At 45.8% G+C, this 24,644-nt stretch overlaps 1 protein-coding gene across 5 annotated transcripts in view; it reads left to right on the top strand.

Annotated features, from left to right (window-relative positions):
• FTO (FTO alpha-ketoglutarate dependent dioxygenase) overlaps positions 1–24,644 on the top strand; it is a 387,711-nt gene that overhangs the window by 216,937 nt on the left and 146,130 nt on the right. For 4 of the 5 annotated variants that reach the window (XR_008293906.1, XM_027044481.2, XM_027044479.2 and 1 more), the window contains exon 8: positions 14,001–14,125. Coding sequence is in view for 4 of the 5 variants with exons in the window: in XM_027044481.2 (XP_026900282.1) it covers positions 14,001–14,125 (125 nt within the window). In the remaining variant the exon portion in view is untranslated. Of the gene's footprint in view, positions 1–14,000; positions 14,126–14,978; positions 15,436–24,644 lie in introns of those variants that run through there. The other variant, XM_053211363.1, reaches the window with a different exon arrangement.

Below are 24,644 nucleotides of genomic sequence, written 5' to 3'. Positions count from 1 at the left end.
AAGAGCTGGATAATGTTAGCACATCGCCACCACCAGCAGCCAAGAAGGGATCCTAGTTAAAAGAGACTGACTTCTCTGGTGTAGACGCACGGTTAACATGAACGGAGGAAAGGGAGAAACAAAGACCTGGGTTAGTGTAAAAACAATGATCGAGTTTAGTAACTTTCCTGTGGCTCTCAGTGGGACTGGTACTCTAAGGTAGCTAATAACCCTTACTGCCTGCTCCCCGTGTGTCAGGCACGACTCTAAGGACCTTATGTGTAAAGACTGAATGCTGTGTGCCCTCAAGTAGACGTTAGAAACGCCCTCATTTTACAGATAAGAACACTGAGGTACGGAGAGGGTAAGTAGCTTGCTCATGGCCAGCTCTGAGCCACTAAGGTATTCAGACCCCGGAGCTTGTGTTTGTGCTCCCCGTGGTAAAGCCCACAAGGACCAGAGAGAGACCTGGAATTTTCCCTTCACTGCAGCCGGGAGTAAGGAAGCCTGCCCATCTGCTTTGCTTGACTCCGAGTTCTGCAGTGCCCACTTCCCAGCTCAGATGCTGTGACTTTCAGTGCAAAGGGCAGAGTGGGGTGTGTGTGTGTGTGTGTGTGTGTGTGTGTGTGTAAATTCTCGCACATTCTCAAGTCCTACATCTACATTTCCCTCTTACTTTGTGCCCCGGTTTGATAAGTGTCCCCAAAGCATTGCCGGTGCTACATGCCTAAAACTGAAGTCTCCCCTTGTGGCGTTGGGGGTTATTGACCCTCTCGGGCCTTAGTCTCTTCATCTTTAAAATAAATGTGCCTTGGGGGCACCTGGATGGCTCAGTCAGTTAAGCCTCCTACTTCGGCTCAGGTCATGATCTCGCGGTCCGTGAGTTCGAGCCCTGTGTCGGGCTCTGGGCTGACAGCTTCGGATTCTGTGTCTCCCTTTCTCTCTGCTCCTCCCCCACTCACACTCTTGTTTCTCTCTCTCTCCTTCAAGAAAATAAATAAACATTAAAAATAAAATAAAATAAAATAAAATAAAATAAAATAAAATAAAATAAAATAACGGTGCCTCCTTATACGGTGACTGCTGGACTAAATAAGATAAGGTTGATAAAATGCTTATCGTGCTGATGCCTAGCACATAGTAGGCACTAAATAAATGTGCCTCTTGCTGGTACTGCCACTGCGAGAAGAGTGGTTCTCTAGGACTGGGGGGAGGGGGCGGTAGGAAGGTCCCCCCTGGACACTCTGGCCTCACTCTCCCAAGCAGTTAAAGTTTCCACTAGAGCTTTGGTTTGGATGTTACTGAAAAGAGGGGATGGGCAGAAGGGGGGTGGGGGACAGATATATACAAAGGAGTGAATTATAACAAAGAGCCTTTTCTGCTTCACTTCTTGTGTAGAAAACATATGTTCAGTGATGCAGGCAGCAGTTGGGTTAAAGACACACTGTAGGGCTGCAGACAAAAGGCCCGCGCTCTTGCCGCATTCACAATGTTTCCAAACATATTCACTTGCCTCACTTGTTAGGGACTGGGCTGTCAGCTGGATCCTCTTGCAAGTGTGATTTCTTTTTCCCGTTCCCTTTTCAAAGGCCTCCCCTCCCCTTCCCCTCTCCCCCAATGTTTTACACTTCATATAATCCACTGTGCATGACAGACCACTTCAGCCTTTGTGCTACTGATGTCTGGGGGGAGGGGAGAGCTGGTCTGATGGAGATCTTGGGTAACTTCTCTCTCTCGCCTAAGGATGGGAAGCAGCTGAGCCACTTTTAGGGCAAACATCATCACCGGATCAATTATTTGCTGCTCATAGTTTAAACCTTTATTTTTTTTTAATGGTTACTTATTTATGTTTTGAGACAGAGAGAGCAGGGGAGGGGCAGAGAGAGACGGTGAGAGAGAGAATCCCACGCAGGCTCCTTGCTGTCAGCGCGGAGCCCGACCCGACGCAGGGCTTGAACTCATGAACCTGGAGATCATGACCCGAGCTGAAATCAAGAGCCAGATGCCCACCCGACTGAGCCCCCCGGGTGCCCCTGCACTTTAAACCTTTGGATTTTCCTTACTGAAACTAGACAGCTAAGGCAGGGTCTATTTCCACAGATGAAATTTCAGCAAGATATTTTTTATGTGTATTTCTTTTTATCTCCTATGGGTATGTAGTGTACTATAATACTATTGTAACATAATAGTAGGACATATAATACTTTTGTGTCTAATCAATTAGAGCTTCCATTGCAGTGAACAGTCAGCTAGAAGTGTAAAGAATTAGCATGCCAGTCCTTCTGCCCCGGAAGTGTATTCCTCTCGGGCATTTCACCTTTCCAGCCTCAGTTTTCCCATCTGTAAAATAGGAATTACAGTATCGTGGTACCCCGCAGAGCATACCATAATACAGCAGAGTAAATATCTGTCACACGATGGTCAGCGAGAACGCCTTCACGTCTTCCTAGAAATCCTGTATTGTGTCTTCTTTGCTGCAAATAACTGAGTCCATTTCAGTGCTTCTGTTTCTTTTTTTCTTCCAAGCTCTCATGCTCTCTGCTTCACGATTCTGTTGACCAGCTGGGGTGCTCATCCTGGAAAGAACCAGCATATTCCGAGGAAGGAGAGGCAGCAGGGAGGCAGAGAAATTCCCATTGGCGTGGAGCTCTAAATGGATCGTTGGTTCGTTTCAGCAGTAGAGACGGTTACAATCCTGCTAATGAATAGGCACTCGAGTGGCATTTCCCATATACGCCGTCTTCCGGTGTGAGGATCGTTTCAGCACCTGAAAATCCTCAGACCTAAAACACTGTGTAAATATTTTCTAACGAAAAGTGCCAACAAAGCCATCCCCCTGCCAACACACGTCAGGACTGACAAAGGAAACTACGGATGGTATTACAGTTTTTAGTGCTGTCACTTGAAAATCCTTGAACGGAAAACACCGTGGAAATGTAGCTGTGTTCTCCTCAGACCGAAAATACCAGTCTGCAAAGATTTTAGTGACGGACAAAGCTCACAGTCCGCCAGTCACCTGAGGTGGCACCTTCCCCCTTTGCCTGGCGTGGAGTGTCAGCCAGGGCCAGCGGTAGAGCAACCGGAAAATAAATTGATACTTTTTTCCGCACATCGAAGGGATTCAGTTCACAGAATGATGGGAAGGGGCGGGGGGGGGAGGAGGGGAGGGTGATAAGAGTGTGTTTGTGAGGCTTTCCCCCCTAGTGTCGAGCTTTCGTTGTTTTCTGGTTTTTGAAGAAAGCTAGCGCTTCAGAAGCTAGACTGATTCCTGGGCTCTGTTGGTAAGAATAATTATGCTATTTCTTCCACCTCGGTGCGAATCAGCTTTGTTACATAGACCGCACGTGATAGTGACTAAGAGTAGACTCTACAGAAGCAGACGAATCTATTAAGCTACTTGGAAAACCAGGGGAAAAGAACAATGATTTTGTAAAGTCCATAAAGGTCAGAAAAAGGCTTTCAGTAAGTATGCAGAGACTAGAAATCAAATCCCATTTCCTATCATAAGAAGCCCGTTGTTTTAGCCACAGTAGTTAATGTACTGTACGTGAAAGATTTAAGACTAGTTGGAAAGCTTTGCTTCTGTTTTATTAGGCTGCTATTGAAAAGCCAACAGCATAACTTCGACTAGGTGCTTTGAGATTTCTTAATGGGCTGTCAGGGGCAAGACACCAGGGCTGTGCTATACTGGCTCTTTCCTGTACATTAAAACAACAGGGCCAAGCGATCACATACAGAAGTATGAATTACTTGATGCTTTCTCTGTTCCATATGGCCAGCCATGTCTTTGGCAATTAATCATGTACAAAATCAGTCGAGTGCTCTCTGAAGCATTGAAGTCAACATTTAGTTGTACCTGTGCCAGTGGGGGCAGCGGGGTTGCACGCGTAAAATAGCAGGATGAAGGGCCTGCTGGCGCCACGGCCCGAGCAGCTGGCTTCTATAAACAACGCTTTTTTTTTTTTTTTCCACTCTCCACCTTTCTCTCTCTCTCTCTCACCTTGCTACTTTCCTTCTTTTCCTCTTTCTCCCTCCCTCCCTCCCTTTCTTTCTTTCCCCCCCTTCCTTCACATATACATGGTGGGTTTTTCGCCATCACCTGGGACACCAGCATTGCCATCTGGAGCTCCGAGGTCCGGCTTCCAGGCAGGGCCCCAGCACCCCGTTATTTACATGCGTCCAGTAGGCTGTCTTTCCCTCCAGCAGCCTGGGCGTACCGGCAGTTACCGCCGCGACTGTCCCAAGAGTTCGTGCAGTGCCAGGCAGGCTGCTGGGGTTCCGCAGCTTTTAGTGCAACACGGGGGGGGGGGGGGGGTGTAGTGATTTCTGTACTGATAGGCGGAGAAACACGGGAGGTCCTGTGAAAGTGCTTTGGGGGAAAAACTAAGTAATTAAGTGTTCAAATGCATGGCAATGGTGTTTTAGGATTTTTAAAAATTCACATCCATATCTTCTGGGACCTTTTTGTCCCCAAATCTTTTTTTGCACAAAATGCTGCTGCCGCTGCTGCTGCTGCTAGACTTCCGGCATTGACGGAGCAGTTTGTAAGTGCCAGGCGTTGTGCAAAGTGCTTTAAAAGCAGATTGTCTTCACGTAAGAGCAGTTGGCGCTGTTATTAACATACACCTCTTCGCAGATGAGGAAACTGACCCACGAAGCATTTTCCCGGAATTCCTTCCCCACAGGCATCCTCGATTAACTCTCCGTGAGCTCCCTTAGTTCAGTAGCACATGATGGGAAAAGGCTAACGTCTGTCTTTCTAGCACATTTTTGAGGATCATTTGGTAAACTCTCTTGAAACACTCCATTCAAATCAAGTGGGTCTTTGGGATGAACTGAACCAAGCGTATCCGTAGGTGGGAATAAAAGGCTGCTTTGTGGGCAGACTCTTAGAGACTAACGCCTTTGTGCCTTCCGTTTGGGACAGCCTAGCCCATCTCCTGCTCTCCTGGGTGATCCCCACGTGAAGGGTGGGGGAGGGGAGGGGAGCGGTGGAGACAGCAGAGTGAAGTAACCCAGTGGACGTGGTGGCCAGCGCTGCCTCGGTGTTATCTCTGCAGCCGAGGTCATCCAGGATGTGTCTTCTCAAATTCAGGAAACAGGGGAAAGAAAGTTTTAACATTGTGTAAACATTAGCACCCCCAAAACCCTCCTGCTCCTGGACAGGGAGATAAAGTAGGCAAAAAGGCCGAGAGGCGTGTTTATTTGTTCTGCCGGGCTGTGGATCCAAGCGTGCGGGAGATCTTTGGTGGTGCCCAGTCCGGTTTAGCAAATGCGAAGGCATCACTCAGCATTGAGCTCCGGAGGCCTCACAAAAGAGCCATCTTAAACTGACAATCAGTAAATGAAGGAAGACCTGAGATCGACCTTTCTTTGATGGGACTGAGGCTATCTCAGTGGGTTCTGTGCCTTTCTTCTTTAAAAAAAAAAAGGGGGGAAAGAAAGAAAGAAAAAAAAAAGTGTTCCTGGACTTTTGAAGAGGGGAGCCCTGGTTGGGTTTTTTGACAGCCTGTGGCAATGTTGATGTGAGGAAATAGCTTTCCCAGCCGATAACATCTTAAACCAAGTTTCTTCACAAGTTGAACCTTTAGCCCTCATTATCAGTCCGAGCATATCTTTGCAATTTGTGTGTGCAGAGGGGAAATACAACCCTAACACGAGGCAGCTATGTATATAAAAAGTGTTAGGTAGGGCATTTTCCCCATAATGACAGCATTGCTTTTCTTTTCTTTTCTCTTCTTTTTTTGTTTTGGTGGTGGTGGTGAGGATTGGGAGATGGGAAGGTGGGAAAGGGGACGAAGTCCTGGCATCCTGGTATTTGTATGGCTTTTGAAATTGGAAGAAGAGCAGCCGACGTTTTTCTTTTCTTTCTTCTTCTTCTTCTTCTTCTTTTTTTTTTTTTTTTAATGAACTGAGCAGAGGGATTACCAGGCACATTTGTGGAATGTCTCCAGTTTCTCTGCATTTCCTTAGACAGAGTTCTCCGATTTGCAAGAAGGAGAGATTAAATCTGAGTTTCAGAGTTAAAGGTCTATCTGAAGCTGTTACCCCGTATCGGAAAGGCACCAAAAGAATTTAAAGACTCCTATAGAATTATTAATAGGAAGTAAGTGCCGTCATTCTCCTTTTAAATCTCCGCTGTGATTCCTGTCTTAAAACCTTGCATGCTATAAATACTGCATTTCGCACGTATGCCCATGCGTGCTTTCCTTGTGATGCCCCAGAATTAGGACATACGGAGAGTTGTCACACGTAAAACCGCATCCAACGAGAATTAGGTGAATTGCTGAGTTTTAACTGAATAAATTCAGAATTGGGAGACTTTTCCCAAGAAACATGTTGAAACATAAAAGTCGAGGCTTCTTAGCACCTTAGAGTTTTGGTTTTTCTTTTCTCGATTCTCAATCAGTCAACCTCTCTGGGTCTCCTTCCCTTCCTTCCTTCCTCCCTCCTTGTCCTCTCTGGTCGTGGGTTTTTCCCTTTGGCTTCACGCATAAAGCTTTGGGCCAGGAGAAGCTGATAACACTGGGGGACTCTCAGAGTGGGTTGCCAGAGTCCCAAGTAGTTTTTGCTATTGAAACGGAGAAAGTGAGACTCCTCCCTTTGTCTTCTTAGGAGGGTATGCAAAGATTACACGTGATCGTGGCGTAACAGAGCTCTGCACTTTTAGATACATCCTGCCAGAGACGCATGGCCCTTCCACGGAGGCACCTAGGGATCGCACATGCGTATTTTTCTTGATGCTGTTGTTTAAAAGCAGTTTTTGCCACTCTTTTCTTAGAATTCACACCAGGTGTCGTTTGCGTCAAACCAGACCACGTTTCCCAGATCGCTCTTGAGCTCGAATAGCACTCTGTGGCTTGATTGTTCATCTTCTTTCCCAGACATGCTCTGGCATGCCATTTGGTTTCATTTATTCAGCAGGCCTCTATGGGGAGTCTGTTTTCATGACATAGTGCCAAAGGAGGCACGTTGGAGGGTATTGAGAAGAGACGGGTGTGGACCGTCCCCGCTCTAACAGAGCCCATGCTCTGGAGGAGGAAACCTCTAATGAATAGGTGAATACAGTGGAGCATAACATAGTTTGCGAGATGTTCGGGAGTGGCACGGAAGCCGGGGTGATCAGCCCTCTGTCATTTGGTGGAAGGATGCGGTTCATGGAAAACTTCACAGAGGAGGTGCTATCCGAGGGTGTTTCGTGAAGAATCGGTAGTTACCAGTCAGTTGTGCAACAAGTAAATACACAGCATGGAACAGCCACATATTTTCAGGGAACTGAAATTAGTTTTAAATGGAATGGAAGAGGGGCGCCTGGGTGGCTCAGTTCGGTTAAGTGTCCGACTTCGGCTCAGGCCATGATCTCGCGGTTTGTGGGTTCGAGCCCCGTGTGGGGCTCTGTGCTGACAGCTCAGAGCCTGGAGCCTGCTTCGGATTCGGTGTCTCCCTCTCTCTCCGCCCCTCCCCCCCCCCCCCCCCACGCTCTGTCTCTCTCTGTCTCTCAAAAAATGAATAAACGTTAAAATTTTTTTAATGGAACGGAAGATGGCTGGAGATAAAATTTGAGAAGTGACCAGGATCTATGTTGAGAGGGGGTGCTGTTTTGTTTTTGTTGTTTTGGTCAGGTCAAGAATTCGGGCTTCTAAGAAATGTAAGCTTTTTGATCTCTCACATGCCAATAAGCGAAGCATATGTGGACAGAGCCGCTCTGGTTTAGGTGAGGGTTTGGAGGCTGAAGCTCCTTGTTTCCTTTGACCCTGAGATAGCCCCCTAGTAGGAGGAAGATTCATGAGGGGGCGATTGACGTGGATGCCATGGTATGGTCCAGACGAGAGATGGGCTTGAACTCAGCCTGCAGCAGTGGGGAAGAGAGAAGTCTGAGCCATATTGAACAGAGAGGAATGCCAGGATTTTTTATGGAAAGGAAGGGCGGTGGGGGGAGAATAGGATGAGCCCTAGCCATCTGGGTTGGGCGACTGAGTTGATGGCGATGTCATTCACCATTCTCAGGAAATACAGGAGCAAGCAAAAATACCTCACATGTGGACAAGTTGAGGCTGAGACTCCATGTTTGAAGTGTATCTTCAAGGAGAGATAGGCGGTCATGGGCTATATGGGGCTAGAGCCCAGCGGAGAGGTCTGCTTGAAGTCATCAGTCTACAGCAGAACCTTAGAGCCCCTGGAGGGGAGATCACCTGCAGAGAAAGCAAACAGAAGACATGGGATGAGAACTGAGGGTCTTTCCCTGGGCGGGCAACAGTTGAGCGTCTTGAGGGTCCCACAGTGAGGAACCCACATAGGAGTCAAAACAAGATCAGGACACGTAATGGGTGGTGGCCTAAGAAGAGAAAGGTGTCACGTAAAACCTGGACTGAGTCTAAAAGTAAAACCCACGATCAGAGGGTAGAGATTCTCTACCCCTAGGGAGATTCGAAACGGTATGCCTCGGGCCCCGGGTAGAGTCTTCTTGTGGTCGCGATTGCTCGGTGGTTGCCTGATTTCCTTTGCAAGATTTTCATTTTCGGTCGTAGACTCTTTCAGGAATGTTGTTGTTAACACAGCACAACCTAGCACGAGTCTGATTCGTGAGCTCTAAACAAAACCCATCCTCGTGGCATATATCCTGGGCACCTCCTCCGCACAAGAAGCCGTGGAGAAGTCCTGATGTCATCTCCGGTTGGCAGCCGGGGTGGGGGTGGGGAGGCCCACAGCTAGGATTTGAACAGCTGGCAGCCTTAAGAATATTCTTCGTCTTTTTCTGATAGGCCAGCATGTCCATCAATTTCCGTTGAAAGAGAGTTGCTAATGAAATGAAATTCAGCCCCCCCCCAGAGCATGATTTCTAAACCTGTGGTTTGCTTGCCCTCTATTTTGAGGAGAGGGGAGGGAGACTGTGTTTTTGGTAATAGGAGACTATTTAAAAATCGGTACTTGTTTGAAGAGAGCGCCGTGTTACTATGGACGGGAAAATGGGCTATTAACGTTTCCTGCATAAAGTCAACCCTTGAGGAGCCAACACTAAGTATAAGGAGAAAAATATCACTGTTAATTCTTGTCAAAAGAATGCTCTTTGACACTCTGAAATTAACTTTTATGCAATGAATCCTTTTCACTCCAGATTTTATGAAATGCTGTATTTTGGGGTCCGAATGCTCTATCTAAATTCTCCCATCCTTTTCCAATATCTTGGGAAGATTTTTTTTTTTTTTGTAACAGAATCTGGTTCGTAGTCTAGCTCTATTTCTTTATATTTTTACTAACTGCTTACTCAGATGTATTTATATGACACTTGTTAACTACGTTCTTTCTTGTCCCCAAATGATGATGAAAATGAAGTGAATTTTGACAATTAAATTTTATAAGCTTTTCATATGATAAAATCGACTTCGGGGGCTATGCAGGTCTGTGAGTTTTAATGTACGTATGAACTCATGTAACCACCACCAGTCGGGATACAGAATAGCTCCCTCATCCCCAAAACTGCCTTAGGCTGCCGCTTTGTAACCAACTCTCCCCCATCCTAATCCTTGGCAACCACTAATTTGTTCTCTGTCCTTGTAATGTGCCTTTTCCAGAAAGTTAAATAAATGGAGTCACGCAGTGTTGAATCTTTGGAGACTGGCCTCTTGCACTCAGTAAAATGACTTTGAGATTCAGACAAGTGGCTGCATCTGCCGGTTGGTTGTCCTTTTTTACTGAAGAGCAGTATTCCACTGTATGGATGTACCACAGCCTGTGCCAGAATGGCAGTGTTTTGCATTCCCACTAGCAGTGTATAAACTTTTAAAAACTTGAATGCTGTTTTAAATGCTCTGGGGTTGACGTTGGCAAATCGTGTTTCACAGTTCCTTGGGGTTTTGAAGAGATGCCCCATGACAAAAGGAGGGCTTCTAGGTCTTCCATAGCAGCCTCAAAGAGAACTGGTCCAGTTTTGCTTTGTTAATGTATTGAGTCCCATGGAAAAATACATTTGGGGAGAAAAGAGATCTGTCTGTGGAGTGTTGGAAAACCACTGTAGCAGGGTGGTGCATCCAGAGCTTGGGATGTGGACCGTGGGTGTTTCGGGGGGGGGGGGGACGCTAGGGGGCGCTCCAGGACTCTGCACATAGTGGGGACTGCACTGGGAGAAAGTGGACTCCCTCTTCAGCTCCTTTTCAGTCCACGTCTTTGGATCAGGCGGTCTCCACATCGTTAACATTCACTCGTTAATGACGTCATTTACGGCACAGCAGGCTTCCTTCTCAGAGCCTTCAGCAAAGCAACTTCTATCTAGAATGAAATCGACATGTGGCTTTGTTTTTAGTATGTTCTTTTTATGGGTATCTCTTCATTGATGCCGAGTACCACAGGTTTTCCATTTTTCTTTTGAAGCGAATTTATTTTGTACTTTAAAGTACGGGTCATTGGAAATAAAAATACCAAATATTGTGTACCTTACACTCAAATGTGGCAAGAATCATGGGACTGTGCTAGGATGGCTGAATTTTGGGGAGACTCTACACGGGGGGGTGCTATTTATTTAAATAGACCTTGAAGTGAATCCTTTTGTCAAGTGAAGAGAGCTCCTTGGTAAAGCACGTAACTGTCTCTTGATTTATTTGATGAGTTTATAAGTTTATATAATAGTAAAGCCTTAAAAGACAGCCTTCTCCCGCTCTTTGTTTTTGCAGTACTTGTTTTCCAGCTCCTTCTTTATTTCCCGACTTGACAAATATTTATTAAAAATCATTAGACAAGCACTGGGGTGAGGTAGTGAAGTAAACCGACAGGGTCCAGCCCCCGTGAAACTTATTTTCTTAAATCCTTCCTCCTTTCGCCTCTTAGAGGCTGATCAGGGAAAACAAGGGCTTCTGGATAAAATTTAAATGACACAAAAGGCAAAGAAGAGATAAATGACTTTTTAAAAAAGTTATTTGAATGCAGTCACATAGAAGATTAATTTTATTTATGTCTTTGGAGTCAAGTTAGATGTGTACCTTGTCTTCTGTTTGAAACATTTTGCTTATTACTTTGGTAAAATAATATGGATCTGCAGACATAATGATAAGCTTGGGGACTGTTTGAGGTTCCTTCCAACTTTAAGTACACGAGGTGGGGCAGCACAACCAAGAAGGAATGCTGTTGTCAGAATACTCACCGATGCCAGGACCTCTCTGAAATTAGGCATCTTTTACATCAGAGGTCACAAATTAGCAGCTGAGTTCCATACAGCTGTTGGCGTTTCTTGTTTGGCCACACGGCATTTAAAAAGTCAAAAGAGAGGGGACGCCTGGGTGGCTCAGTCACTTGAGCGTCTGACTTTGGCTCAGGTCATGATCTCGCGTTTTGTTACTTCAAGCCCCTTCGTCGGGCTCTGTGCTGACAGCTCAGAGCCTGGAGCCTGCTTCGGAGTCTACGTCTCCCTTTTTCTGTCTGCCTCTTCCCCGCTCGTGCTCTGTTTCTCTCTCTCTGTCTCAAAAATAAACAAACATTAAAAAAAGATTTAATAAAAATAAATAAATAAATAAATACATAAATAGTTAAAAAAAAAAAGTTTCCAACACTTAAAAATCAGAAGCTTTCACATTAAAAAAATCAAAACAGATTTCTCATTTTGAAAATTCCTGCGTCTGGCACCACGGCAACAGCCTCTCTGAATGGGCGAGTTGGCTGTTGCTGAAAAGGGACTGCCCTTTTGCACAGAGCATATGCTCTCGTCAGGTAATCTTGATTAATTCATTCACGTTACCTCTCTGGCTCTGGTAGGTATTTGAATTTTCAGCTCCCGCTTTAGCCACTTGGAGCCTGGGCTTCATGTAGGAGAAGCGCCTAGTAAAAATGAGCATTTCTCCCTGTGCCCGAAGGCTGAAATTGTCATTGCCGTCAACGCTCACAGAGTTTCCAACTGGGTATATCATCTGATGTTGTAGATGTAACTCTGGACCCAGGAGGCCGAGATCAGGGTCGTTTTCGTGGCGAGGGCTAGTCACGTGATCTTGGATCCTTTCACAGTGGAGTTACTCGCTCCTGTCTTATCTGTGTGTATCCGTGAGGCTTTTTGATTGTAAGCAACAGAAACGGATTCTGGTGAATTTGAGCAAAATGGAACTTGGTTGAAAGGAGAGTGGATAACTCAAGGTCTCAAAAGAAGAAGAATGATCTCTACTCAGAAAGTTCAGGAAACCAGGAATACTTCGAGGACCATGGGTGGTAGGAACTAAGGCAATTGATAAACCGCCTCCAAATTTTTCCCCTCTCTTTGTCCTCCTTCTTAAGTGTCTGAAGTCCCGGAAAAGCGAACCAGGTTGGCCTGGGCCACATCCTTCATGGGAGAGAGTGGGACACTTTCACTGGCAAGTCCCTCTAAGACTGCATGCAATACAAGACTCCCCCAAGAGAAGATTTGTGTTGTCACAGGAAGAGGGGGACCGGGCCTGGAGAGAAGCCAACCACACAACAAATGTTCACTACACCTCTTCTCAAGGTTGTCAGAAGGCATTCAGTACACGCTGTGAATCGCTGTAGACGAGCAAGGAAGTGGTATTTCAAGTTACAGGACAAAACCGTGAGCATGCTTTCTAAGTAAATGAAGGCATTGGCATCAGTTAGATAAGGAATATGCACGGAGAGACTAGTACAAAGAAGGTCATAGTCTCATTCCTTTTAGCAGTTGCTTTGGTTACAACATCTCCAAAGAAGCCACACTAACTTTAAATGAAAAACATTTATAAATTCTCAAGATTTCTACTCCAGTTACGTGAAGAGAAGTACGTGTGATGAAAAATTCTCTCATTAAAACTCACCAGGCATTCGCTCACTCAAATTTCAGTTGCCAGTAGAATACTCTTTTGTTTTCTTAATTGTTTTCTATAATGTTACATGAGTTTGCATGTTTAAAATACACGCATATAAAACCCGCATACAAGAGTGAGTTGTAGATCAAATTGAAGCAACACTTTCAAATTGGAGTTTTGATGTAATGCCCCTTCTTAGAGTGATGTGCCAAGGCTTCAAATATTTCTTTTATGTTTTTTAATTTTTTTTTAATGTTTATTTTTGAGAGAGAAGCAGAGGATGAGTGGGATGGGGGGGCAGAGAGAGAGGGAGACACTGAATCCGAAGCAGGCTCCAGGCTCCGAGCTATCAGCACAGAGCCCGACGCAGGGCTCAAACCCACAAACCATGAGATCATGACCTGAGCCAAAGTCAGATGCTCAACTGACTGAGCCACCCAGGAGCCCTGGACTTCAACTGTTTCCAAAAGCAACACCCAACATTTCTAACACTAGGTAGAGGCTTGAGTGTTTTTCTACTCACCTGTGAGCCTAATTTCTTTTAAGGGCCATAGCCATGACTGTAGAATAAACGATTCTTCCTCAAATTATAAGTCTGCTGTGCCCAAGAATCCCTGTACACGGTATTTGAAACATGTAGTGGATTTTTAAAGCTGGAAAGATTCATCGAGAATGAATTTGATTTTTGTGCTTTTATTGTTTCTTTCTTTGCAAGATCTTGATTTGCAGCAAGCAAGGAAAACGAGTGAACCAGAAAAAAAAAAAGAAAGAAGAAAAGAAAAATTTGCTGGCAGGCTGGAAATAGAAATTAATGATTCAAATACGAGTGGCAGTGCAGAAATCCTCAGCTGGGTGGCAGGAAACAGAGAGCGAAAGTCAGAGACTGCTCTTTTTTAAAAGGCAAAACAAACAACTCACAGTGAAGTGCACGTGAAAATCATTTCTAATAATAGCTCATGGGAGGCCGTTCCCAGGCAAAAGACCTTTGGTGCACTGAGGAAATTGAGTGAGAACACACAGTATCTCAATGTGTTACTTAAGGCAATGGGGCTTTTGGAGTTTACCTTATGTGCTTGGTACATTGATTAAATACAAAATATACGCTGGCCATTTTTGACCATCATTTACTGTATTGATTTGTTAGCAGGGGGACTGTAATAAAAAAGCCATTGATTTACTGTCCTTATTTGCTTATGGGCTTTTTTATTATTAATTTTTCACTTTTCCTCTTTTTTGGACCATTTCTTCTAGACAAATGCTGTGCTTCGTGAAGTTAGAAGAGAGGGGGTCCCCGTGGAACAAAGGAACGAAATCTTGACTGCCATTCTTGCCTCGCTCACCACCCGCCAGAATCTGAGGAGGGAGTGGCATGCCAGGTCAGTTCTGCTTCTGAAATGGGATTTGTGGTCCCTGAACACCAAGAGCTGTGTTTGGCTAAGCCCTTCCTTCTACCACTGGCCTCATCCCTGCCATTTGGGGAGCCATGAACCATAAGCAAGGTGCAGATGCTTTCAGCCAAAGTTAGCTCTCCCGCACATGGTACCTACACTAATTGGGTATGAGCCATGATGTCATCTGTAGGTATATATCATTTATCCCTGAGTGCAACATTTAGCATAAATGTTTGCATCTTGAGCAGAATATAATAGAAGTCCCTGCTGCTGAATAGAAGCACCCATGTAATCAACAGTCTAAAAGACCAACATTGCGATTTAGCACTGGGAAATTCACACAGTGCTCTCACATCTCTCCGTGAGAGGCAGATCGCTTGAAAGTGGTCTGTTTATCAACCCCAGTTTTAGAATTGGCCAAGTAGGAATTGTGGTGGCTTCAACCTACTTTCTTTGCCCGTGGACCTACCTTTGGGTTAGAAAGCAGTTACCGGGAGAAAGTTCCTACACATTATCAGTTTTTACAGAATTGATGCTTGCATACTACAGACTCTAATCTCCTGCTCTGCTTTGAAAAAGACTTGATGGGTGGAAGGCTGGAACCAGTTCCCCAAATGTCAGGGTTACCCTTTTAGATCTGCAGTTGGTAAAAATGGTTGGCTTACCGTCTGTCTCTCAGCAACAGAGAGAGGAATCCGGGAGATCATGCTGTATTTTTGTCTCGGAGTCTTATTTGATACTGAAAAATCCTATGTGCCTGGGAGTTCTCCAAATGAGTCCATGCAACAGAATTTGTAATAATATATGGCTTTACTAGTAGCAGTTATCGTAAAAATAGGTTTGTCTGAACAACGCTGCAGATGAGCACTTTCCAAGAAAGGAGACAGTAAAGACCATGAACTGTCCATCTCAGCTGTTGGAAAGCTGTTCCCCAAGTACGTGCATGATCTCTAAATTCACACTTGCGCTAAAACAATAATTTTAAAATTCGCCCTGTTATTCTCCCTCTCCCCTCTCTTTTGTAGTATGGTCTGATAAGAGTAAACGACAGTTTCAGCAACAGTAATTAAATGATCTCCAATTTAACTCTGCTTGTACTCCACTTTAAGCACATATATTCATTAAAGTATGCATTTTTTATTAAATACTGGGAATATCCATGCAGGGACATCTGAGCTGTGTTTCCCTGTTTAGCCTTATATACATTTCCCCCCTCCCTGGTGATTCTTACTAAATAGGAAAGAAAGAAAAGAAAAGAAAAAAGAAAAGAGAAAGAAAGAAAGAAGGAAAGAAAGGGAAGGAAGGAAGGAAGGAAGGAAGGAAGGAAGGAAAGCAAAAGAAAGAAAGAAAGAATTTCCCTGTAACCTCTCTCCCACCCCCCCCCCCCGCCCCCATCCCTCCAAAGACAGCGCAGCTCAGAGACCAAATGTTGAGGCTGGATGTCTTCTGCTGAGTGCATTCGGTTTGTTAACAATAATTTCCTAGTACACCAAATCATCAGACAACAAGGCCAAGATGGCCTGTTTAAGAGGAGTCTGGTTTCAGCATTTCTGGCCCTTACTGCTAACAGTTTAATCAGGAGCTGGAGCCAGTGTTGAAGTTGATGTAGTCTAGCATCTGAAACAAAAATTCTCAAGTCCTTTGTGGTAGGGGAGGAGAAAAGAAAGAGCTTAGTGGCTGACACTGTGCAGACCTCCTTCAAACTAAACACCTGAAAGAAAATTTCAAGAGGGTCACGTCTTGAGAGCTCAGAAGGAAAAGTGTCTTCAGAGTATTAAATAACCATAATCCTTCCCCCCCCACCCCTTCTCCGCCCCCATTTGATGTTTCCCATCCCAGTGACCTATCTAAAAGACTCATCCATATGATCTGTATAAACAGACTGTTACCATACGCCTCTCTTTTCCTCATCAAAGCTTCCTCTGGCCGTCTGGAATCGGGCACTGCCCTGAGTCGCCATCAGGCCGGTGATGGTGAAAGTCACAGAGCATCCACTGCCGTGCTAACCGAGCCGGCTGGGTCGTAGACATCGGCCCATTGTGTACTTTGGAATTACACGAGGAAAAATGCACTTTGACAGAAAAGAATTAGCGCTCGCTAAAGGCCAGGCAATAGGTTACCGTATTTTGCTTTCATCAAAGCTATCAGGGGATCAGTGAGATTAGATAATAGAAATTTTTTCCTCCGAAAGTTAAATACAGATGACTCTAATTACCTTATATTGCACGTTAGAGAATGCGTGATGAATAGTACAACTTCCAAGAAATGTAGATCGGCGACGACGCTACAGCTGGCAATGAGTTTAGGAGAAGTCTATTGTAATAAAGGTTCTCCCCCCCCCCCCCCCCCCCCCCCGCCTTCGCCGCCGCGCCCCCCCTCCCCCCCCCCCGCCCCCGCCTTCCGCCGGTTCCTTTGCAATAACGATATTAGGAAGAATATTTTTAAGCAGAACTTGTAACTAGGTTTTAAAATATTTGTATCTCTCCCCGGCCAGGAGCTGAGCCATTGTTTGGGACTCCCTGAAGTCTCTTAAACTGAAAGCATATGTTCCCTGTGATTTAGCTTTTTGAGGAAAAGTGTCAATTCTGCATGACTCGGGGTAACCGAGTTTGTCACAGTGTCATACAACCCTGCGATTCCAGAGGCACATCTGAATGCTGCGGGTTTCCTTCCCGAAGCTCGGTAATCCCATAAACAACCCTCTCCAAATAGGCTTATTAGGGCTGTCTGCTCACTTCCCCCGAGCTGAATGATCCAAAGTACATCGGGAGAAGCTGTGTGAATGCAGGGTAAGTGTTAACAGAAGCGGTACAGAATTTCTGAAGATTTGGCTTTGTTTATACAGTCCACTCTGCCTGATGGACAGCTTGTTATAGCTTTTAAAGAACTGGGCAAGCCCTCTGATCTGACCCCTTCTTGACCTCCGCAGCCCAAAGGTCGGTCTGCAGCTAATAAACTCTGAGGTTCTTAGGGTCTACTGTAGGAAAAGGCAGGAAAAGAGCAGCTGCAGGGACTGGGTGTCCCAGGATAGGCTGCTTTCGGGTCACTCTCTGATAATGAAAATGATTACCAAATTATATGGAAGTTTAACCGCAATAGTGAGTGAGGGGAGGGTGGAGCCCCGCGTATTAGGTTTGATAAATGAACTGTGAAGGGGCCCATCTGGCTCTCAACATCTTTTCTCCCCCTCTTTCCCTACCAAGGGGAAACATTTTAAAATAACAGCAGTACATATAGACTCAATGACCCATGCAAGGAGCTGGAATGGATTAAGATTTAATGGTGACAGTGGAAGAAATTATCATTTGAAAAGTGCGCTGAAGAAAAGGTACAGTTCCGTGTCCGTGCCCGGCTTGTTTTTCTACATAAAATATAGCAAAAAATCAGTGCCTTTGTTTATGTTCCGCAAATCCCCAGCGCCTTTCCTAGACTGGTGAGAATTTTGAGGGCATGCTTACTGTGGAGTAATTATCTGTAAGTCCGCTGAAGGAAAGGAATGGGCTTCCTTTGCCTTGAACATGTCGGAATGAGAATCAGATATTTTATTTCAGCTTGCTTGCTCAGTTGAGAGGACGTGCGTAAATCAGGTGTTAGAGCAAACGTCCTCAAAAAAAAAAAAATGTGATCCACTTCAGCCTCTGGCCACTGAATGTTATGCATTTTTGGATGCTGAATATACTTGTGGCTCTCCGACACTGTTTTCTCGTTACCACAACTTTGCAGGTTTTGTTTTTTTGTTTTTTTTTTCTGTAAGAGGAAGCGGAAAGCACATAACGTTAATTGAGTAGATAGGTGTGTTCCTTTCTTGATTCCTCGTTCTAAGAACCATCAAAGCGATGCTAATTATTGCCAATAATGGGCGTGTCACACGTATGTTCTCTTACTGTGAATTGATAAGAATAATCTACTTAAACCTGTCTCCCAACTCCCTGTGAACATAGAATGTCCTGGTTTCTGGCCAGTGACGTTGGGGTGCACAAAGCTCTGTGCTCTCGTTCACGGAGACAGCGGACCCAGCCTGTGACTGTGTGTTCTGAAAAAAGAATGAATTTATTTCGTCATCATTTTTGTATGTTTTGTATACCTGCCGTGCACAGAATATTGCCTGAGCTGCTGTGCAGGAGGGAACGTGTTCGGCAGCCAGTTTAAGAATGGACCCGGGGATGAGGTTCTAGCAGGTTCCCAGAAAGGGGCCGTGAAAAGGATGGCGGTGGAGCCATCGATACCACAACGGAGGGGCAAGTTGGCTCTGACCCACTCAGGAGAGTATTTCACGGTAGATGTCTTTGAAGACTAGAATTGCTGTACTGTTGAAAAAACTCCTCTTATGTTGAACGACACGGCCTACATATACAAGTCTCACCTAAACAATAATTATATTGAAAATAGAAACCCAAAGCTTCTAAACATTATCCAAATCAGTGTGTCCCATCTTAGGTTTGACTCGACCGTGTCTGTCTGTGGGGATTCATAGTAAGCCAAGAGCTAGGTGAAGGCTAACACAGGGAGGTGAGGAACACTTGTAGAATTAACTGTGCTCCCTGACTTTGAAACAGTGCCTTTAAATTTTTGCTGAGTAAGATGCAAAGACAAAAACATAAGACGAGAGCCAGGCCATTAGGGTTTTGTTTTTTTTTTTCCAACTGAGATATAATTCACAGAATATAAAATTTCACGTGAATGTAAAATTAATCATTTTGAAGTGTACAATTAGGTGGGGGTTTTTTTGGTTTTTTTTTTTAGTATATTCACAAGATTGTGCAGCCATCACCATTATCCAATTCCAGAGCATTTCCATTATGAATGAACCCCTGGGCCTGTTAACAGCCACTCTCAATTCCCCCTTCTCCCCGAAGTCCCCGGCAATCATTAACCTACTCTCTGTCTCTGTGGATTTGCCTGTTGCCGACATTTCGTGTAAATGGAGGCCTACAATATGTGGCCTTTCGTATCTGGCTTCTTTCACTTAGCATAATGCTTTCAAAGTTGCTCCATGTTGTACCATATCAGTACCTGTTCCTGTTTATTGCCAAGTAATATTCCACCGCATGGAGAGACCCCATTTTGTCTTTCCACTCATTGGTTGGTGGACACTTGGGTTGTTTCCACACTGCTTGGCAGCTCTGAATAACACTGCTGTGTACATTTGTGTGTGGGTTTTTGAGTGGCATCTTTTCTGTTCCACTGAGTGTTCCATTGAGTGTAAATCCAGGAATAGCACGGCCAAGTTGTACAGTAACTCTGTGTTTGACTTTTTGGGGAGTTGCCAGACTGGTTTCCACATCTGCTGCATCATTGTGTATTCCTGTGGCTTTTCCACAACCTCACCAGCATTTCTTTTCCTCTTTTTTTTTTTTTTTTTTTTTATATTATAGATATCCTCGTGCTGTGGTCGTGGTTTTGATTTGCATTTCCCTGATGATGCATGATGCAGAACATCTTTTCATGTGCTTAAGACCATTAGGTTTTTATTAGGAGATTTAAACACATGGCTGACTTAAGCACTTACCCCCCTCAAATGGGAGAGAACTCACGAGCCCGTGAGGGGTATTTGGCTTATTGCAGGAATGGAGTGCCACTGTGAAGCTGGCATGAGAATACACTTGTGTCTATTTCCCCATTCCCGTGGGTAGGGCTTTGTTTATCTGCCTGTGGCCCAGCTTCTGTGTTTTGGGAGATCCCCTACTTAGTCGTTAGCCCATTCTCTTACATTTCTTTCCTTACAGCTTCGCTGAGCATTGCACACCGGGTAGGAATGTAACCTGATGAACTAGAAGCTCTGTCTCCTTAGAGCGCCTCCATTCTGGGCTCAAACAGGAGTTTCCGAGGTCCCACAGTAGACGACTTCATTTGGGTCCAAGGAGCCTTAAGACGGTGCTGAGAGCAGTTTTAAAAATGTTTATGGCACTTTCTTAGAAAAGCTTTTAGAACCAGTTCCTCCCAGTTAAAATGAGCTCTCTGGACCGAGATGGCTCTCTATACGTGTCTTCCCTGTATTGGGCTTCGCCAGCTCATGCTATTGCCAAGTTAGCCCTTTTTCTGGACAAGAGAACCATCTTACTGTTGACCGCCTTCCATTCGCCGTAACTGTCACCATCACCACCTACCTCCAGGACAGATCCACTCTGGACATCTTCTTAGGGCTCTAAGATCTAGTAGTTCTAACCTTTTCTAAGCCAGTCAGCTTCAGAGCTCTGATCTGGGTGCAACAAATAAACTAGTTTGTGTCAATTATTTCTGGGGACCAGCGCTAGTCCTAAGACTAGCACGTTAAGGTTTTCTCCGTGGATATGTGGTCTCTGCTTTTGCCTCCTGGCGGGCCTGGATTATATGCAAAACCAACAAGTTGGCCCAGTCCAGTTTAGCAACGAACTCTTATTTACTGAATGTTTGTTATGTGCAAATAACTCTGCGAAGTGCCGTGGGAAATACTAAGAGGAGTCCCGTAGAGTTTCAGTTTTGAAATAATGGATAGCTTCATGCAGGGGAGGGCAGGTTAGTAGGAACACCATCGCGTGCAGATTTTCCTTCTTTCGTCGCAGGATCCTGGAAGATGACTTAGCCATGGACTCTGCTGCAAGGCCACGTCCAGTTTGGGGGAAGCTTATGGAAAGGAATCACCTGACATGTACCATATAATTACTTGACTCTGTGTTTACATTTTGTTTCGGCTGCCGGAATGTGAACTTCGTGAGGGCAGGGGATCTGCCTGTTCACCAGCTGTAAAACCTGCCACCCGGATCACCGTAACATTAAGCTGTCTCCTCCGTGAGAACCATGCCCTGTGCAAGCAGGGACCCTGTCGCCTGGCATTCAGATCTGTTAGGTGGCTGGCTGAATAGAATAGCTTTCCTCTCAACCCATCCCTGTATGTATAAGTACTTTGCCTTCCTTCCTAATTTTGAAGAGGGATGACCACTGGGGATGCTGGCCTGTTGGGATTTTTTTTTTCGGGGTGGGGGTGGGGTACATATTCATCTGATCTCGCCAGAGGTTGGAAACCTTAAGGTTGGATGTAGGAGATCTCCGCTAATGTGGTTCTTTGGCATTGGAGCCCCAAGACTGCACCCTGCCCCCTGCTTCCGTCCTGAGGGAGGAAGGACACTCTGTGCACAGGCTGATTCGGCCACTTGAGGAGGAGTCCAGAAGTGAACACCATGGAATTGAGCTGGGACCAGGACGAAAAGACGCGGTCTCGTCCCTGAGGCACCCATTGCTGATCCCTTGCCATGCCCGGAAGTGAACTAGGACTGGGGGAGAGGGGAGAGGCCTCCCTAGAGTCATTCCTCTGGACGGGAGGATGGCTTTCAGGCCGGGAGGGGCAGAGCTGAGTCTAAACGCGGCTTCCCGTTCGAATCTTACCTGCTCCAGTCAGTCGCAGGCTACCTGCTAATATCCTGCTGTGGCTTTAATGATATCAGCGCACAGTGACCAGCATCAGCCTTGGTGACCTGACATCTGGGCCAGAATTTGTGTGGCGCCCTCGGGAACTCTGGTCACCAGAAGTGGCGCCACCAGCCCCGAGGACGGGCTATGAGATGAGGCTGATATAATTCTCTTCTGAGCCGGCACGTGACGGAGTCCTTTGGACGTGTCAGCCACTGTCGCTCGCGTTAGGGAGGGGGGCTGCTGCTTCTGGCTGAGTTCGTCGGGAACTAGAAGTTGTGGGATCTGCGGTTCCGTAGCCGTCTCCTGCAACCGGCTGACTTGGTCGGCAGGGTTGGGGCGGAATAAACGAAGGAGCTTCCAGGGAGAAACAGGGAGGCACTAGCCCGCTAGCTGACATCTATGCCTTTCCCTTCTAGTGCATCTGTCCCTTCTTTAATAATTGCAATCTCTGCTTTCCGTGGCCCTTAGCAGAAGAATGTCCTGTGTGTATCTGAACCCGATTGCTCCATAAAACCCAGTAACTCCATAAAACCTCCTCATAAATGTGTAGGAATTGAAGCATTGTGTAAATTTAGAGTGAGGATTAAATGCGTCTAGAGATAGGGTTACCTTTTTTCCCAGATACAGCAACTTATCTTAAGGAGGCCAGTGTTGTTGATGTTATTACCACTGTTACTGTCATCATTTGAACAGTTTTATGGGAGACAAAAGCCAATTGACTTCTGCGCATTTTATTTGTAAAATCAACACATAGGCTTCGGTATGAGCTCTCCTCCTGGCGGACCCTGACCGTGATCGGTTGCTGACTTACTTCTTACAGGCAGTGCTTCTTAAACTTTTCGAGAAAGCATCGATTGATTCATTTATTTACTCAACAAGTACTTATTAAATAGGGCTTGCTCTTTGTCGGGCACTGTTCCGGGTCCTGGAAAGGCAGCAGGGAACAGCACTGTTGTGAGTATTTGTCCCCTGGAGCTTGTGTTCTCAGTGGAAGGAGAGACCAGAACTGTTTCCCTAAGTGGAGCTCTGAAAATGTCTTGGGGGAAAGGTACCATAACTCCCATAATCCTGCGTATTCAACAACACTCAGTAGAACCAAAATACGATCCTGCAGTCGAGAGAAAGATCGAAAACGTCCTTTTCTGGATCTTCATCATAAAATGATCCCTTGTTGTAAAACTTACCCTTCCGGTTCTGGCGAGTCACATTTGTGAGCTGTTCGTGGGATACCGATTTCTAAGGAACACCATAGCATTCATTTCTCTCCTTAGACAGTCTGCACTCTGGTTCCCAGGGACTTTTCAAAAAGATGTGTCACCTTAAAGGCCTTCACTTTGCGAAGGCTCAAATGCAGGCTGTGTTACACCCACAAATATCTCTTCAGAGGGAAGCCGTCCCTGCCTGGTAGGTGTTGGGGGAGTGTGTGTGTGTGTGTTAATGGACTCCGGCACGTAATAAACGGTGGTTATAGTTAGCGTGAGCAAGCTGTCAGTCACGCATTGATTCAGCAAATATTTATCGAGTGCCTGGCTGCTACCATACTCTATCGTAGGCCTTGGGGTTATGAGATGAGTAACACTTGACCAGGGGAAGTACATTAGGCGGTGCAGTATCCTAAGTGCTGTGAAGGAGTTTAAGTCAGGATTCTGGGCGAAGAAAGTGGAAAGAGAGGGGCAGTGTTCTTGTGAGACTCTCACTTGTGTGCCCAGCCATTCTGGGGAATACCGCTCCGTTGTGAAATTGTGTTGGCTGCGAGTGGGTAGGTAGCACTTCGTCTCCAGAAGGAGTGGGAGATAGGCGAGAAATCTATACGTGGTTATGGGTCATGGGAGAAAATCTGGGCTGCCTCTTTCTAGAGAGATCTAGTTCTCAATGATAAAGGTGGGGGGGGGCGGGGGGTGGTGTGGATTTCTCTCAGAGCAAATTTCAGTAACGTGGCCTAGAGGTTGGGAGCGTAGATCCTGAGCAGGTTGTTTGAGTCTTGGATCCGTGTCCATAACTCCAGGCAATTATAGAGACGTTACGTAACCACTCTGAACCTCAATTTTCTCATTTGTAACTTGCCCAGGGGATAATAACAGAGCTTATTTCATAGGGCTGATTGACAAATTCCGTGTAAAACACCCTGAGCAAGTATCTGTAACATATTAGCTGCTCAGTAAAAAGTACCCATCCCATTTAGATCAAGACAGGAAAGTCTGTATGAGCCCAGCCACGTTCATCCTCTGAGGAGAGCAAGCCCCCGTGTAAAATCCTAGCCTCGTGGTAGGGACCCCACATTGCTGAATCGGTGTGAGGATGAACACTAGCTGCATCTTGCCCCGTGCCAGGCTCTGCTCTAAGCACGGTCACACAGAACTGACCGAGGCCTGAACTCCAGCTTGCATCCTATCTCCAGCTATGAACTCTGGGCCAGGCACTCCGTGTCTCAGCAGCTTCACCTAAAAGAGAAGCAGCGTGATCCAGGTGGCCCGATGGACAAGGGACAAGGCGCGGTTCTATAAGTGAGACCCCCGGGGGCAGCTGCCGGTAGGGGAGGTGTTCCCCCTGATGACTTCAGTTCACCTCCCTCCCTCTCTCCACTGTGCTTGAAATGCACAGTTGTGCTTATTCTAGTAGAGAGAGCTGCTAACATTTGTCGAGAACCCACTAAGGGCTCGGATTTTTCATGTTTTACGAGATGAGAGGCTAGAGGCAGAGAGGTACAGAGTAACTTACCCAAGGCAGCACAGCTAACAGTGGAGGTGGCAGAAGGGAGCCGCAACAAGGCCTTGCCACCACTCCTAGGTGCACTCGGCACTTTGAAGTGGGTGTCCCCATATGGGGCTTCGAGCCCTTCCCGGATCCTTCCCAGTGTGGAGAACAGCAGGTGTGCATTTGTAAAGGTTTATTTCCTCCGGTAGCTAAACATGTTCGGCACTTTTTAGTTGCGGGTGCCTCGCTCTCTCTAAAGAAATAATTTGCAGCCCGCGCTTTATGAAGTAAGCCTTTTCAAGGAGAGTTATTACCTTTATCGCTATGCCATTCTTTTATATTGGTTACAATCTTTGAGAAGGAGGGATCAGGGGGCGCAGATGAGAACATCAAAGTCTAGCCTCAAGAATCTGTCAATCCT

This window comes from Acinonyx jubatus, chromosome E2, assembly GCF_027475565.1.
Source record: "Acinonyx jubatus isolate Ajub_Pintada_27869175 chromosome E2, VMU_Ajub_asm_v1.0, whole genome shotgun sequence".
In the NCBI taxonomy this organism is placed as follows: domain Eukaryota; kingdom Metazoa; phylum Chordata; class Mammalia; order Carnivora; family Felidae; genus Acinonyx; species Acinonyx jubatus.
This window is presented reverse-complemented; position numbering and strand designations above follow the sequence as displayed.